The 17,735-nt window shown below is 40.0% G+C and overlaps 1 protein-coding gene across 2 annotated transcripts in view; it reads left to right on the plus strand.

Annotated features, from left to right (window-relative positions):
* Positions 1–17,735, plus strand: part of MKLN1 (muskelin 1) — a 100,729-nt gene that overhangs the window by 74,443 nt on the left and 8,551 nt on the right. For both annotated transcript variants that reach the window (XM_067317516.1, XM_067317517.1), the window contains exons 12-16: positions 1,143–1,272; positions 9,628–9,775; positions 10,921–11,035; positions 13,081–13,220; positions 15,606–15,708. In XM_067317516.1, coding sequence (XP_067173617.1) covers positions 1,143–1,272; positions 9,628–9,775; positions 10,921–11,035; positions 13,081–13,220; positions 15,606–15,708 — 636 coding nt within the window. The remainder of the gene's footprint in view (positions 1–1,142; positions 1,273–9,627; positions 9,776–10,920; positions 11,036–13,080; positions 13,221–15,605; positions 15,709–17,735) is intronic.

The raw sequence follows: 17,735 nt of genomic DNA on the forward strand, positions 1-17,735 counted from the left end.
CAAATGGAGTTTGCAGAGCTTTGCTGACCCTGAACTTTGAAATGGGGGGTTAGGGAGAGAACTGAAATGAATATTATGACACTCGAGCGTTTCCTGATCCGTCCATTTGAAAACTGTCCACAGATTTTCAGTTTGAACAGTTCACTGAGGTTTTTCTTGCTCTCTTTTAAATGAAAGGAGAGATCAGAATTTTTATATGGAATTCTGTGCTTTTACAGTTTTCGGTTCCGTTTTTGTCATCTTGAGGTTCTCCAAAATCTGGTGGGGGGGGGGGGGGGGGGAGCCACAAAAAGTTTTGCATAGGTACCAGCGAACGTGTGAGAGATGCCTGTGCTAAACATAAGAATACAGGTTTCTGTAAGCACGCTTCATGGAAGCTTAGATCCTTTGCTGTTTTCTCTACCATTTGGAAGAAAAATAATCTGCCTCTTGTGGACTTTCCACTTGGCAAAACTGAAAGAAGTAATAAACCTGGTATTCTTGGCTTGCCATTTGCCTGTTCTGAGTTTAATAAGTGTGCTGGTATCTGAATGGTTTCTCTTACAGTCGGTCTTTTGTTCCTGTTTTTTATAGTGAAATTATGATCTTGTGGGTTTTTGACATTGAGACTGTTTGTTCTTTTGTATGAAACTTGACAAATGAATGGCTGTTTCAGTGCTCTGAGGCTACAGCTTGATCAGGTGTGGCTGTAACAGTTAAATATGTGAAATCTGCTAGCTCACTCCTGAGCTGATACCCTGTGTTGGATCCAAATCTGTGGTCCCATACACAGATCATGAAAATGAAGTCTGTAGAGTTGCATGTGTAAGAGGCTTTTTGGGTGGGGAACCTGGGAGCCTATAAATGTTTAGCTCTTGAAACCGAAAAATCAAGACCTCTTGAGTGTTTTTTACTGAGTTTGAGAATAATATAAACTGTTTTGCGTAACTGTTCCACTGTGAATCTTTTTGGAGATGGAAGGAAAAATGTTTACGAAATCAAGATTAGTGGAACTAGTAGTTAAGGCGTGACTTTAAGCTTATAAGAAAAATCTCTTTCTTACTCTTTGTGATTAATTAGTGTTTTTGTGAATGGTCACAATTGGCCAATAAACTTTCTTGAACTTCGTGAAAAAAAAAATTGTTTTTTCTCCTCTTTTTTAGAAAAATCGCTGCTTATATGTGTTTGGTGGCCAGAGGTCGAAGACTTATTTGAATGATTTCTTCAGTTACGATGTAGACAGCGACCATGTGGATATCATATCGGATGGCACTAAGAAAGATTCAGGGATGGGTAAGAGTTTAACTGTGTATTAATTTGTTCCCGTTGGTGCAGATGAGATAAATACATTGTTAAGTAGATGAATGGCCAACTTCAGTATCCTGGCATGTCAGGTTAACGTCCTTAACTAACCCTGTGTATCCAAGTAAACTCCACAATATATGGGTTATGCTTATGCCTGTCTGCTGTTCTTCCAGTCATTTCATACTTGCCGTCTTTAGCACGATACAAATAATGGATACGTGTGCCCACGTGGTCTCTCACAAGAAGACGTTTTCAGCAAAGTAATAACTAAAAGCATCTCCTCTGAAACTCCGGCCAAAAACAGGAAAGACTGACAAATAGTTGTCCTTAAACCAGGAAAGGAGAACTCAACCTTATTTTACAGAGTATCTTTCACTGGGGGGGGGGGAAGAGCTTGCAGCTCAGAAGCTGAAATTTGTGTTGCACTGTATCACAGAGAGAAGCTTTGAGTATTTCTCTTATATATATGCTTGATCTTGTCCTCTCTTCCTCCATTACCAAAATCCCTGGAAGCCGATTTATCTTCAATTTAGGCTGCCCTCTTTATTTTGATCAGATTTAATTTTTAGCAAGTACTCTAGTTCAACTTTTCAAGTGTATTATTGATGGCAGTGAATTATTGCTTGCTCGTTTTGTTTAGTTATGCTGCTGAGGGAGAAGAGTACCCAACCTCTTATTCTTTAGAGTGATTTATTTACTTGAGTGCTTCTAAGAACCAGCTTGCACTGTTTACACTTCTAGGTGCCCTCATGTTGCCTGATGCTGATCTACAAGCATCCACACACTGTTTCTTGTCCTTAGAACTTCTAAAAACCTGACTTTCTTCTGAAATTGCTAGCATTCTGCCATTTTGCTTTTTATAACCAAGTTTCTTGGTAGCCAGAAGCTTTAAAACCTGTGGCTTCAAGCAGACACCTGTGATAACTTCAGATCTGAAGAAACTGAGCTTGTCTTACTCCTAGTGAAGACAGAGCTCCGCTGCTCAGCTGAGTATGTTCACTGCAAGGTTCAGTTTAGCAAATGCGAATATAATATTTAGCCCTCCCCTTTCCCACAGGCTCCAACGTGGTGAATAGTAGGCTTTGTAAGAAAATGACTCATTGGAAATAATTCATGAGTAGATTTTCAGTTTACTGTTCTCCTGTGCGTAAAAAGTAAACAAACAGATTTGAACATTTCCCTTATGAAAGAAAATGTTAGGATTATTCGCATTTTAACAAGAAGAGAACAAAATGCCTGTTACATTAGAGCAGCAAGTGCTGACAACATTACTTTCACCCAAAAAAGCAAGTTTTTTTTGTCGTCTTGCTAAGCGATGATATACTGTTTTGATCAGTACGTACGAAATGGTTCTCTGGTTGCTGTGAAGTTTGTGCTGTTCAGTGTGATGAATCAAGTTGAGGATGTCTGACCTAAATGTTCCTATAAAGTCCCATGATTACATTTTGTTCCTGGCTCACATGTGGCATTCAGTTCTATTCTTAGTTGAGCTATTTTGATTTTTACCCTAGGAGAACTTAATTGCGCGTTTGTTTAAAATTTCTGTTGGAGTAGTTGGAAGATTAAAAAAAATAGTGAAACCGATAGGTAAGGTATATCAATAATATGGACTTGTTACAACATTAGAAAACTATGGCAATGATACATTGCTCCTGCTGCTGTCTGTTTTTCTGGATGAGATATTTATGCTGTTTAGTGATTCTTGCTGTCCTTCAGTTGTCCTTTTGGTGTTGATCCCGGGAACAGTTTCTCATATTGATGACGTGTTTGAGGGAGTAGTGAGTGATAAGTCTTACTTAAAGTTTCTTACTTTGAAGTAACGACATAATGGGTAGCAAGCTTAGACATGCCTTCATTCCTGGGAAAATGGCTCTGCTGTGATCAAGGTACAGTGTATGAAACATGGTTTTGTATATGGCAAGTAGAGCTTTTAAGATTTTGGCTGCTAAAAACCTCTCAAGCCTTCATCTGCTTTGAGCATGGGTATGCTTTGCAGCTCCTTTTGTCTCCCAGCTGCTCTAGCCATCTCCACTGAGTGAGTATTGGTGCTTTTTCCAGCTCACTGCATCAAAAATAAACTGATGCTTTCTCTCCCTTGTCAGAGGAGGGCACCAAAATGAAATTAGGCCATTAGTGCTGGTTGTCTTTCTCCTGCATGATAGGTGTTAGGAGCAAGAAATTTGTCAGATCAGCTAGAGAACGGGCAAAGTGGGACGGAGGGGAAAAAACGCATACAACTGCTGTGATGAGTCAGATATGGAGAGAGGCAGAAGTGGAACAGATTGAAGGGTGTGAAGTACAACTGAAGAGTAGAACTTGTGTTTGGAAGACGGGCAGAAATGTGTGTGTTTAGTGGGCATCCCCTTCACAGCAGTGATATACTTCTACTGATAGACACTATTTAAAACAAAAAAACAAAAAAACCCTTACATATGCCAGAGCATGTTTCTACAGCGTGCACATGGTTTAGAGATGCCACTGACACCAGACAACTTCAAAAGGCTATACTGATGGCTTGCCTGACTCGCTGAGCAGACAACCCAGGACTAATCACAGGCAGTTGCTTCTGCCCTAGCAGAAATAATAGAAACACACAGTTGTGGTCAAGGTCCCCGTGATAATCGTGTTTGGCCCTGACTCAGGTGGTGTGTCGGAATTCTTGGGCAGAGGGAGAATTTCCTTCTGCAGGAGAATCAAGATCTTCTCATTTCCCTCAGCATTGGGTAACTTCCAAAGTCAAACGAGAACAAGCCCTAAATATTCTTGTAGCTCCTTGTAATGGCAGAAGTAGTTCTTATGGGCAGATAAACTTCAAATATTTTTTTTCAGACACCTGTGAGGTTCCCAGATACCTTGCAGATGATTGCACGGTGTAGCAGATGCTCCATCCAGATAGACTAGTGATTTCACGAATAAGTACCACGGACAGGGACTGTACAGCCAAGTCCAGGAAATCCTGATTTAAAGCAAGATGATGTCAGAAAAATGTTGATCAAAATAGAAAGCACAGCTAGCCCAACCTGGCCAGGAGCCAACTCAGGCTAGCAGTCTGAAGATATCAAGATCCCATTTTGACTGTTTGTAACACCTGACATGCTTTGCCCTTGTTCAGTGTAAGGTCTACCTTGCTAGTGGCCAGTGTGTTTCTTGCCATGGAGACCCTTTTTTGTGACTGACTTTACATTCTCTTGATCTTGCAAGGTGCTTCTCTGAACCACTCTCAAAATACTTTGTCCTAGTTATGAAGGGAAGCTGGAGAGCAAGCAATTGCCAAAGCCTTCTAAGAGTGCTCTATAGGGATGGCATGGTAGCAGAGTTCCACTTGGATTTACTAAATGACCTATTTTTTCCAAAATCCTATGTTACTTGAGTGAGAACTTACATGTATTGCACATTGGGTTGTTGCTTTTTCAAGATGACAACCAAATTATTTAGACATTCTCCTTAGTTGTTCCTGACCATGGCTGACTTCCAAAGGTGGTCTCATCCTGAGAAAATCCAGGAGGAGAATCATTATCTTGCTGCGTCAACAGCTGGCCTGTGTACTCTATCGCTCATCTAAGTTCACTCCATGGAAGTTCAGGAGAGGTGCTGCATCAGTTTTATAGATTACAAGTAGTGGTATTGGACTAACTTGCTGATCTATTAAAATTTTTTAAACTGATCTATCAGATCCTGGGTTCTGGTGAGCAGTGATATCCTTGTGATGTAGCATTCTCCTCTTACAATCACAAGGATATTGCAAAGAGAGAAGATATTGCAAGTTATTCGTAGTGAGATTAGCAGTAACGTGTTCTGAAAGAACAGTAATTTAGGTGACACTGTCTGAGGAATAATTTGTACAGGTGCTTTGACCACGCTTTATCCTGATCTAGGAGCTGTTGGTTCTCATCAGCTTTGCAGTTTGAGGGAAGAGCACTAACCTTTGGGGTGCTGTGCATTTTTATAGACACTGCTAATCAATACTGCTTGTGTAAGGCGTCTGCGTGCACTTGCAGCAAGGTTCGCACTAGCTACATTTATTTCTGTTGCAGAGCAAGTTTATATTAATGGTTTTCAGCCTTTCAGTTTATGGAATCCTCATTTTTCTAATGAAAGCAAGAATCCTTAGGAACTCTGCATGTGTAGTTACGTACGTCCTACCAATGAACTTGCTTCCCTTAATTGCCTTCCATGAATTCTTCAGAAGTTGTCTGCAGACTACATGCCTTGTATCACTGTTTTCCCAATGCTATGTTTCAAAGCTGTTTAAAAACATGCTGTAGCATCTCTTCAAAGGAGAGAGGTTGGGTTTAATTTCCAAGCTTTTTAGTGCTATGAGAACCACCTCTGTGTGAACTCCGATCTACTGCTTTGCAAGCTCTGCGTCTGTGAAAACTCTTTTCTTATTTATGCACTGGCAGCAGCAAACCTTGTGCGCAAAACAACAGTATCTGCACATGCAAACCAAAAAATGCTCAGTTTCCTGAAGTCATCGCTATGATCAAATGCTTGTGAGTAAGGGATCTTAGAAGTGCTGCATGATCTTCTATAGAAGCTTTGCCATACGTTACATTTAAATGAAAATTATACTGTAGAGGGTAAGACAGCATCTTATGAAAGCTTTGTCAGGAATTACTACTTGTTTGTGTAACTGGCTGCATGTTCAGAACTAAAGGCCTGTTTGGCTGAATATCACTTTCAGATATTGAGGCCATAAGCTTTATATTTTTGATATTTAAAAATAAATGGAAGTGAAAAGTTTTGGAGAGAGGATTCAGACATCTAATTTTCAGTTACTTATCGCCCTTCTGCTCTGGACTGCTTAATGAGGTTCTGGGATAAAATGCAGCGGGACATGAAAAATATTCACGATCTATTGGACTTGCTTACAGGATTGATTGTGTTTAGTATTTTCTTGGTACTGCTTTTCCTCTTTAATCAGTAACGTACTGTCATGGGAGCCGAATTAGCATTGCTGTGCAACTGGCCACATTCAAAACAAACTGGGTTAAGTTCTCGGGCGCTGTTTTATGTCCTTTGAGCTGTCTGCCCAAGGCTGAGCTGAGCAGTGCCTGGGCCTGAGAGGCGTTTTGAACGGGCGTGAAATCAGTGGAGATTAGCTCCAAAGCCAATTTACATCTACTTATTTATGCAAAGAAGTGGAGGAGTTAAGGGGACGGGGATGGAGCGGAGCTCCCGTGCAGCCATCCTTACCTCTAATGGACCCTTTGAATCTAGTGCGTTGCAAAATAACAGTTGTTATAGGCCACGTGTATCGTCGCATCTGATCCTCATCCCGTGTTGTTTATCGCTTTTTACTCGTGATCCTGAAACTTCAAAGAAGTAACCGGTAAGTGGTTACTATCGCAGGTTCAATTTAATTTCGTATGTGCAGGATTTAGTTTGCTTTGTAGCTTACGTTTTGTTAGCTAAATGTCCCGAGTATCTTTCACAAGTTTACAGCCTCTCTTTAATACGCCGACCTCAGTCGGTTGCGTTACATCCCCTATTTACTGCAAGTCCTTTGCGTCTGCAAATTATGAAGCTCTCTTACCCCCTAGTGGAACTGTTTGTCAGTCGTCATGATTTTATTAGTAACCCTTGTGCTCTGTGTAGGATCAGACTTTCTGGGCAAAGATGTTTTTGAAGTTTCTGTTGTGTTTAAAATCTCGCATGTTACACGGTAATAGGGAGGTGCTGTGGTAGTTTCTCATTTCCTCTTCATTTTATTTTCAGGGACTTGTTAACCTTTTTATTTATTTATTTATTTATTAAGTTGCATTGGCTCTAACTTTCTCGTTCTGTCTCTGAAAAAGATTGGGTGTCAACTTTGTCTAATCTAAGGCCCTGCTTAAATGTGGTTTCTAAATAATTGGTTAGACAGGTGAAAGATTTTAGTTTATATAATAAGTTGTTCCTCGTCTTAGACCCCCTACAAGTGCAGGGATATGTATTTTTGCTTATTTAGGAGTTTTACATTTTGAACAGTGTCAATAAGAGATTGATGTACAATTGAGGGAGGCCTGGTATTACTTGATTTCAGTTTTGATTATAGTTGCTGCAAATAAACCCTGTTCTTATTACCAAAAGTGGTAAAACAGATGCTGACCTTGGGAGATTTTTTCCTCCTCCATTATTTAAAGAATAATTTCAACTTCAGAAAATCAAGCATAAACTAGATAAAAAATCATTTATTTAACGACATTAATGGGATGGGACTTCTCTAGACAAGTTTCGTGCGTGCTTCCTGTATCAATGGGAATATACTAACAGTGTTCCTCATAATTATAATTTCATTTCAGTGAGACTGAGGTATTAAGGCTCTGAAGACATGCATGCTTTTTTTTCTTTAAACCTGACATGGTCCTTAATAGTCAAACCAGCAGATAAGGTTGCAAAGACATTTTTTATTTACATTAACAGTGCTGATCAGATGTGGATGTCTCTCGTGCCGGGAATTTCACAAATATGCCTTGAATTCAATCCTTCTGGGTCCACGCTTATGCCAAACAAACATGTTGCATAATACTTTTCAAAAATTGATATTTAGTCTATAGTTGTTTCTTTTTTTGCTCTCAGATTCCTTATTGGGTGGCTTCTACAGTACCTCATTATTCTGATTTAAAAACTTCCTTGTGGCTTGTAACTAAAACAAGCTACGTAGTAGTTCTTGTGCCAGCATTGTTCCTTGCTTTGTGTTGTTTTTTTTTTTCCCCCTACTGCTCTGTCACCCATTTGCCTATAAACTGGATGAATTTTCCTCGGAAACTTCATGACAAAATTAAAGGTCAAAATAGGCAGGCTTACGCTGGTGAGCGCTTCGACGGCTCTGCTACTGCTTTCTGTAAACGCGTAAGGAAGGATTTTGTCAATGTGACTCTGAAAATGCGGTATTTGAATATACTTCAGTTTCTACTTATGTTTACGTATGAATTAAGCACTTTCTAGAAAACAGTTTGTTTTTCAATTTTCGTAAACATTTCAGTAAGGACTTAAAGAAGCTGTAGCAAACCAGATGCTGTCTAGAAGCTTTAAACTGACTTTTATTGCCTTCCTGGCCTACCAGCTGAGAACAGTGAAGCATCAGACCAAAACCTATTACAGAATAGGCTTGTAAAATACTGTTTTGTCCATTTTTAAACGGCAATATTAAATGGTTTGTTAGCACGGGGCTTGTTTTCTAGGCTGTGTGTGCAGTTCGTAGTTAATTGCAGGGAAGAATTTGCAAAATACAAGAGTTCTGAGAATTTTTCATGCCAAAAATCTTGATTGAGGGCCAGGAACCTCTACCAGCCTTTGTAAACTGACCCAGAAAGAGAAATGAGACAAACGGGATCTGTAAACAAAGATCACGTGCTCTTCACAAATACATTTTGGAAGCATGGTTGCCTAGGGAAACAGGAAATGGGAATTATACAACAAACAGCAAGGACTGCCAAACAAATTTGATGACCTTTTTTTCGGGAAATTATGATGAAAACTGCTGGAATCCTCAGTATTTTGCCATATTTCTAAATCTGAAGGTGGAGCAGAAGAATAGCTTAGTAATTACACCACAACTCTTTAGAAAATACAGAAAACTTCCTTTAGGACAAAGATTTCAAGGAAGCAATGTGAGGCTGTGAGCTGCGTAATTGAGTTTCATCTTCAACTTTTATATTGAGCTTTCAGGAATCAGTGCTTCCTTTTGCAGAGGAGATGATAACAAAATGACTTCCGATCTGCAAGGATCATCTAGCTCTATCCAAAGGCAGTTTAAAAAGTGAAATAGCACCGTCCATACCTTTCACTAGGAAGGAGCAGCTTTCAGCATGCGTTTTGTGCTCCCAGGAGTTACAGAAAACAAGGCAATAATCAAGAGAATTTGTAGAGGACTTGTCCTTGGGAGGGAAGGAGTCGGTCTCTGGCTGTTGTGTCCTCCCCTCTTCCCTCTCTCCCTCCTTTGGGCCTAGGGAAGAAGTGAATTGTTTGCTCTGTGACTTCTTCACAGCTCCTATTTTGAGATGTGCCGTTTCATGTTTAAGTTGTGGTAAATAATAAGGGCACTGGAGGAGAGGTCATAGAAACACCAGCTTGGGATCGCTCAGTCCATTGCTCTCTTTAGTATGACAGATGAAGAGGTGAAACTAATTAAACTTTAAAAAGACTAAAATGGGGAAACGAGGTACTGAAGTTAGGCTTGAGACATTCTTTATCCCAGAATACTGAGAAGACAGCTGTGTAAAATTGCATGCTTTGTACCATAGATACTGGTAAATCTGCCGTACTGCAGAGGGAGGGAAATGTCAAAGTTCAATTTCTTGGATTCTTTCCTGCATCATCTTTTGTTTTCCGAGTGTAACAATTTTTTTTTTTTGTCAGTTCCAATGACAGGTTTCACTCAAAGGGCTACCATTGATCCAGAACTGAACGAAATCCATGTCTTATCAGGGCTCAGTAAAGACAAAGAGAAGCGGGAAGAGAACGTTAGGAACTCTTTCTGGATTTATGACATTGTGAGGAACAGCTGGTAAGTAGATGAGAGCTGAATTATTTCTAACATCTACGCTGACTTCCTTTAGAAAGCAGCCCTACATGATCATGTTTCCCAAGTAACTCTGTAGCCTGGTATGACCAAGCAATGGTAATCTTGAAGACTACTGAGTTCCTTCCAAGTACCTGTTTTTCCTATATTCTATAGGAAGAGAGAGACCATAGAAATAAAACAAATGAAGGAGGGAGGTTGTGCGAGCTCCTGCTTTGTTAGAGACAGGTGGAGGGTCAAGAGGGAAAAGGAGGTAAGTCTTTATAAGGACTTTTTCCCACAGGAAAAGCTCAGGTCCAAGGTTCATCATCCACACAGCAAATTCAGTCAAATGAAAGTTGCAGACTGATAGAAAGCCAGGTGTCATTTGCTCCAGTGTACATGGTACTAGTTATTGGAAATTAAGGAAGCTGTTCTGCTCTGTGTGTGAATGGCGATGGAGAAGAGTTCATGCCAGATCTGTCAGCTCTTTCCAGACTGTATACAGTGGCATTTCAGGTAACTGCTAGATCCAGTGTTTTGAGAGAACGTCCCCTCATCTGTTTGCTGTATGGTACTTGGTAGCTGGTTGCCACTGTCCCTTTCTAGAGCTGGCAGTGTTTCTCTGTTAAAGTTCTCTTCAAAACTAGGACAAATCACATTGAAGGGTGAGAATGGCTCTTAAAAACGGGCCTTCAGTTAGGGGGAAAAAAAATGCTTTGTTAAAATTTGCAGCCTAGGGTTCCCATAGCACTAATGCATCTAAGTTGCTACTCTGCCTAAAGAAAATTCTTCATGCAGGCGATTCTCTTACTGAGCAATATAGCATCTAAAGATACCTCCAATATATCTATGTGCTAGATACACACAGCTAATGACATGGAACTTGTACGTTTTCTGGATTTTTTTTTTTCTTCTTTGGCTTGTGCTCATGGACTGTTCAGTCAAGATGGCATTTTGTCAGATTGTTGGATATATTTCTTTGCAAAGCTAAAAACAGGGATGGGATTAAAGAGGACAGTATATGGAGAAGTAAGAAAATGGTCAGTGTTGTATGCCAAGTGGTTCTAATTGAATGTTTGTAGCCTTTCAGTAACTTTTTCTACTTCCTGTAGGTACTACTGACCATTACTTACTGCCTTGTATTTCAGGTCTTGCGTCTATAAGAATGACCAAGCAGCAAAAGAGAATCCCGGTAAAAGCCTTCAGGAAGAGGAGCCCTGCCCAAGGTTTGCCCACCAACTGGTGTACGATGAGTTGCACAAGGTATGAGTGCTCAGATACAGGGGCAGTAATTTTAGTCTTGTCACTCTTCCAGTGTAGTCGTTTCTATTAGGTCAGCTTCCATTTCATCAAAGATGGTACAGTGAATATGGCTTTTTATTTATTGTTTGGGCTTGTGGGGTAGGTAATTTCAGTTAACTTGTCATTGCCTTTTGAAATAAAGTGACGAGGTACTTCTGTGAGTACAAAGTAGACTTGGTAGCTTCTGGATACAATCAAAATGCAGGCAATGGGATACATTAAACCTGCTGAGCTTATCAAGTGGCTAGCTTGTGGCTGTTCTTATATTTGAGAACAACTGAAGCTTGGTGCCTTATTCTCAGGGACTTAATCTCAAAACCTCTTTTAGTGACTTCGGAGTTATTTCTTTTCTCAAGATCATCCCTCTAAATGGTCACAGATAGTTACCAACACTTCTGTGAGAAAGTGTGTTTGAATGAGCTAAGCAAATGGTTAAGAATCTGTTCCAACAGAGATGCCTTACTTATCCGGTATGTCAGAAGCAAAAGTCATTCTTTAGCATTATCTGACTTTTGCACACCTGTGCTTGGTAATTATAGTTAAAATGAATTGTTTATGGTGTACATGACCGCTCAATAAACTTAGGGCTTTGTGTATGTTAACCAATAAAATCTAAATCCAAAGATTAGGTTACTCTAACTTCATTAACCTATGATTTTAAATTACTGTGACATGCTCACTTACCCTTACTCCAGTATTCTGTGATTAAAATCAACTGTTTCTAAATTTTGTTTTATTTATTCTGAAACATGGTCTGAACTGAATTAGACTTATCATTCCATAGGATGTTAATTCAATTTGGGAAACCTAACTAGTTTAAAAGTTTGGGGATGTTTAAGGAAGAATAGATGCAACTTCTGTATGGAGAATTTGTATTGTTTCTTTGTCACATATATTAGTGATAGAATGTAAATGTTGTTATACTTAAAAGTGAACAATTGAGGGTAAAGTACCATGAGACTGAACAGAATTTTGTAAGTTACTGTGAGGGTTTCTAAATCGTGGCAGTTGCCCAGCTTTACTCTGTCTAAAGAGCTGTTTGATGTGCTTGTTTTGAAGAGTCTTATTTTTAGAAACCTCTGTTCAAGTGACCTTTCTAAAGTCCTCTGGTATAAATAAGGAGAGCCTACATCAGTGGGATGTAGAATACATTGTTTTGAGTGATTATTTTTAAAGCTGTGGAGAAAGGTAGCCTGTTAGACTTCTTGAACCTCAGTATTTGAGAATCCTTTGTGACGTGTTTAATATCAACAGTTCAGAATCTGAAATACCAAATGATGTGGAAAAAAAGTGAAGAAATAAACAACCCTCTTTTTAATGCTTCCACTTTTCTTGAGATTTGCCTCTCTGAGACTGTAAGTCTAGCCTTGTATTTCAGAAGCGTATCTTAAAATGAACAAAAACGCTGCTAAAGACTGCTTTTTTTCTTTTGAGCTACCTTGAAGAAAAAATGAATTTTGTGCACAGTTATATTAAGTGGCAGGCTAATTAAACAGACATTAAAGTGATGTTCAGTATCACGGTTTTGCTAACTTGCAATTGCAGTAACAGTCTCTTCCAGAGACTATGGAAATATTTTTCTCTGCAAATCAAATTAAGGCTAGCTGGAGCCTATGGGACAAGCGGGGGACACCAGCCCTATTTATGTCATCTCCCAAGATTAGTTGAGCATGTTGGTCACTTCTGAGCATCTTTAGGACTTCCCGCTCATGTTGCCAGTCTTTGGGGAGCATAGTGGTCTTCTCTGACCCAAGGAAAGGGCTGCTTGCCTGCACCATGGTGCTTTCGTTAGTGTGTCTTCCCTTAGAATACTTTGCGTGGAGCAGTTTTGTGAGTGAGGTTGTAAAAACTCTTTAATGCCTTTGATTGTATTTTGAGACAGCTTATATTTCAGGTGGTCTATAAAGTCCTCTTATTGAGGCTTCCTTATAAGCTTATAATGTTTCTTCTTTAAACAAAGATGTACATAAACAATCAACTTCTTGATCTGCATCTCATTTACTTAGGTTCATTACTTATTTGGAGGGAATCCTGGCAAGTCCTGCTCTCCAAAGATGAGATTAGATGATTTCTGGTCTCTGAAGCTCTGTCGACCTTCAAAGGAATACCTGCTAAGACACTGCAAATACCTCATAAGAAAGCACAGGTATAGAAACACAAAAGATTTTCTTCAATTATTTCTCACAAGTGCCTGGTTATATGATGGTCTGCAAGTCTTGTGATTATTTAAAAAAATAAAAATAAATAAAAGTAGTGGGACCAGGATTAAACTATAGACTTGCAGTAACTGACTTTTCTCTAGTTTTACTGCGCTTTTCTAAAGCGAGAAAAATCTGGAAGTTGTGTGGGAAATCATGGAGAATTTTTAAATTTTCCTTTTCACTCTGCTGCTCATCATCATGTGTTTTGGTACTGTCACCTCCCAAGGAAATGGAGTATGTTTCTGAAGCAGCATGCTAGGAGATAGTAACAGCTCACAAGGATGCTAATGAAGTCTGGGGGTTGGATTCGTTTGCACATCTGAGACTCATCCGAAGTTGGGTCATCACTGTTTCCCATTCAGAATCACTTAAAGATCTCACTTATGCAGAATTCAGCTACACTGTGTGATGCAATGCTTGCACTCCGGATGTTTCAGAGCCTCCTTATATTTGCTAGTTAGAGCAAAAGCTTTTCAAAATCAGGCTTATGGTATTGCCTTAAGCAAGAAATTGCAGTAGTGAGAGAGCCTTACAAGATCCAGCAAATGATTTGAAGTTGATAAATGTCTCTTTCTGCATTCTTGGTGAGAATCCTTCATTATCGAGCTCTGCCCAGAGTTGGAGGTCAATTTTTACTAATGGTATTTTACTTCAGAGGCAGCAAGCAAATCATTATAGTCAAGGGTCTGTGGCTGGATGAGCCCTTTTGCAGAGTAGCCGTGTAACAGGGGGGGTACCTACAAGAACCAGTAAAGGTCTCGCCAGTAACCAGGGAGGCTTATTAACTCATGATGTATTGCCTGCAGACACTGCTTCGGGTTACTTGTTTTCACTTGCTTAAATTGCGCTCCAAAGAAATGCTGCTGCATCCTGTCTGGCAGAAGTTTGGTTTTTATGCACCGTGTTCCCATTTCTTGGAGTATATGGGAGGGAGCCCAAACGTGACCAGCCTGGGACTGATATGGTGGGTGCATTGCTGGAGTTCATATGCCTCTCGAGGCCTGAGCTGACCTGCACAGTCACTTGGATATCCATTCACTGCACTCCCCAGAGCTCTAGGCACCAGATAAGGTGCCTAGACCACGGTGCAGATCTACTGGATCAGCTGGAATCCCGTTTGACCTGTTAGCTTGTTTAGTACCAGCCAGTCATAGTGGAGCCAAGCTGGTGTGGTGTAGAGGTGAAGTCTTGATGGCATTTTTTAAGGTATCTCAGCTCTCTGGATCATAGAGATATCTAAGAAAATCTCTGTAAATGTTTGGAAGAAATTATGTTTAATTAGCAAAATGTTGGGTACATCAGTTAACAGACAAATTTTTTATGCTCCTTGGATTGTCTAAGTGACTTGGATCTCAAGACAGTTTCAAAACTTGGGCTGCAGATACCCTCAGCAGTGTAAATAGCCACATAGATGACCCGAATCAAAATATGATGACATAGTTAAATCCATTCCACATGACTTCTTATGGAAAATAGCCTATCAATCTGATAAAGAAAACTGAAATATATTATGAATAAAATACCTTGCTTTCTTGTAAGGCAGCTGATACAAGGCTAGTACAGTAAAGTACCTGAGAACTCTTTTTTTTGGTCCTGGTCTCCGGAATCCAGAATTCTGTCTCAGCCATTTTTAGTACAACACTGTGGGAAAGTTTGATGTTATGTGTTGATGATTCAGAAGACGGCACGCAGTGTGAGATACTGCTGAGAACTAGGTGATAGGGGGGAGAAATAATTTTAAACCTTGCCACTATCTAGGCTTATGTGCCCAACTCAGTGCTCTATCCTCAGTGAGCAGACTTACTTCCCTACTGAGCCCGAAATCTTTTTCTGAGAGTAGATGGGTACATTTCTTTCTTCAGAGAATTCAGAGGTTACCGTTTCCCTTTATTAAAAGAAAGTGGGAAAAGAATGAGGGTTGTCCACATTTGAACTGTTGGACATGGGGTGCTTCTCATACCTTCCTTCTCTTGTGTGTGGGAAACCTGTGCTAAATGCCTTTATATCCATGTATAGCAACTTCGCATGCTTTTAAACAATTCTAATAAATGGAGCATCGTACTTTGCTCTTGCAGTCTTCCCCCCTGCACCCCCCTCACACACACAAAAAAAAGAAAAGGAAAAAAAAAAAAAGAAAACTCCTCATGTTTCAGTCTGGCCTGAAAGCACCTACTCTAGCAAAAATGAGGCTGAGATGCCATGAACATTTTTATTTGGAAATATTTGGCTGAAAATTTTGTAAGATAAGTTTTGCTCTGGGTAGAGGTGGTTGTATTTAGTAATGAAGGAAACGGTTGCATTCGAGTTGTCTGTCTCTTCTTTCTTTGCAGGTTTGAAGAAAAAGCTCAAACTGACCCTCTTAGTGCACTGAAGTACCTACAGAATGATTTGTATGTAACTGTGGATCACTCGGACCCTGAGGAGACGAAAGAGGTAAGGATGAAAATGTTCATCTTTTTTAGTTAAGAAAGAAATGTAAATCCTGTTCTCATGTGGAAGTTCTAGCACAAATTTTAAGCATCTTAAATCTTGTTTTTATTCACTTTGAAAAAAGCTCTACCAGTGCATGACACTTTATTGTATATTTTTGCCATGCTGAAGATCATACTACCTTAGAAACAGTGGTTTTACAACTGCAGTTCCAGATAAAATAGCATTTGTACTCTTACTAGTGAAGACTAGGCCTTTGTTTTAATTCCTACATACTGTTGTGTATTTTGGGAGCTTTAATTGAAATGTAGACTCTCTTAAATGTCATGAGTCTGTGGTTGGTTGTGCAGCAGAAAGCGAATAGAAACTCTTATGCACGCTGCCCTTGGCTTGTCAATATTAAATAGCTCTGGGAGAGGGAAAGACCTTTTCTCTAGATTATCTGTATTTCTGAAAGTAGGTTGTATATATACATTGCTTGCTAACCTTAAAACTCTTATTTCCTCTGCCTTTTGAATATTATCCAGTGAGCATGTTCTTTGGTTTGTTCCAGGAATTTGTTCCCATTTCCTGTTTTGATTCCATTACCGCAGTATGTGTCACTTTACAAAAAGGATTAAAGAAATAGTGTAAAGTGTCAGATAAGACGGTTGATTTTTGCCGTTAATTTGCACATGCGACTTCAGGCAGCCAGTTAGCTGTATGAGCATTCAGCACTAGTCAGGTAAATGAGGAAGAGGAGATAACATTCCTTACGCTCTTCTGTTACTGACTTCTGAAGTCAGTTGACGATTCCTTTTATGAAATTTGCAGTAGGAGAATGGACACTGTTAGTCTGTGCTGAGTCTCTGGATTAAATCACTTAATCTTCTGGTTTTAACTCATTACTTTAGAATTACCATGATACAGGCACTAAAAGGTTTTTTTTTGTTGGTTTTTTTTGGTGTGAGTAGGAATATCCTTATATTTGCGCAGTATAGAATTGAAGTGTTGCAGAAATTAAGAAGAACGTTTATTCTTATCAGGATCTTGGAATTGATCACATTTGATTGTCATAAATGATGCTTAGTCTTTATGAACTTCTGTGGCCCAACAAAACATTTAAATTAAGTGTCGTGTCAATAAGTTCTCTGTTAGATAGTTTCTTACTGAAACTATCCGTTATCAAGTATCTTCACATCTTTTCGAGCCATTTCTAGCACAGAAGAGAGAAGTAACAGAATACGTCGGGGTGCTCAGCCCAATTAGGCCCTGCCTTACCACTTTGCTCTTCCTATTTGAACCTGCCGCAATAACCGTTCTGATGCCCTCTTCCCCCCCTTATCTCCCCTCGTCCCCCCAAACCGCTATAACAGCGTCCTGTGTCCTGTCCACGTCATGCCTGTGTTCTCGTAGCCCCACCATGCCATGGCGTGTCCTTGCCAAGCTGTTCCTAAAGAGATCTGGCCTAGCTGGCTGTGCCTGAACCAAAAGCGTGCACGGTGTGGTCAGCGAGCTCCTCTCCTGTTTGGTTTCTGGCTAAAGCTGGACGGCTCGTGCTGCCTCCTGTCCCCGGTAACCCAAAGAAATTGCCCTAAAGGTTGTATACAGTGCGTATCTGGCAAGGAGGATCCTTTAATATGTTATGGCACCTGATATTCCCGCTTCAGTGCATGGTATTTAACTTGTCTGCCTTATAAGGCTGACGAATTTACCTGACTGCATGAACTTCTCAGGTTTAGGGGAAAAGTGCTAGTTCTATTACACAGAATAGAAATATAATAATTGAAGGGGAGGGGAAAAGTGCCCTCTTTCACAGCAGGTGCTGATGTTCTGCATTCACTTTTATGCTCTGCTGTGTGAGCTTAGGTAGCTTGAACCGACCGAGTGAATGTGTTGAGCATCGTTTCTTTGTGGGCCTAGTGCCTGAGCTAGGCCAAATTGATTAGCTTCCATCTTTCCTGCTTGTCTGTCAGATCGACACACACATGCTGCTCAGCAGAATTCCAGCTTCAGTTCCAGCGGTCTCCTAAATTTGTTTAACGATTTTT

Source organism: Apteryx mantelli, chromosome 1 (genome assembly GCF_036417845.1).
Source record: "Apteryx mantelli isolate bAptMan1 chromosome 1, bAptMan1.hap1, whole genome shotgun sequence".
In the NCBI taxonomy this organism is placed as follows: domain Eukaryota; kingdom Metazoa; phylum Chordata; class Aves; order Apterygiformes; family Apterygidae; genus Apteryx; species Apteryx mantelli.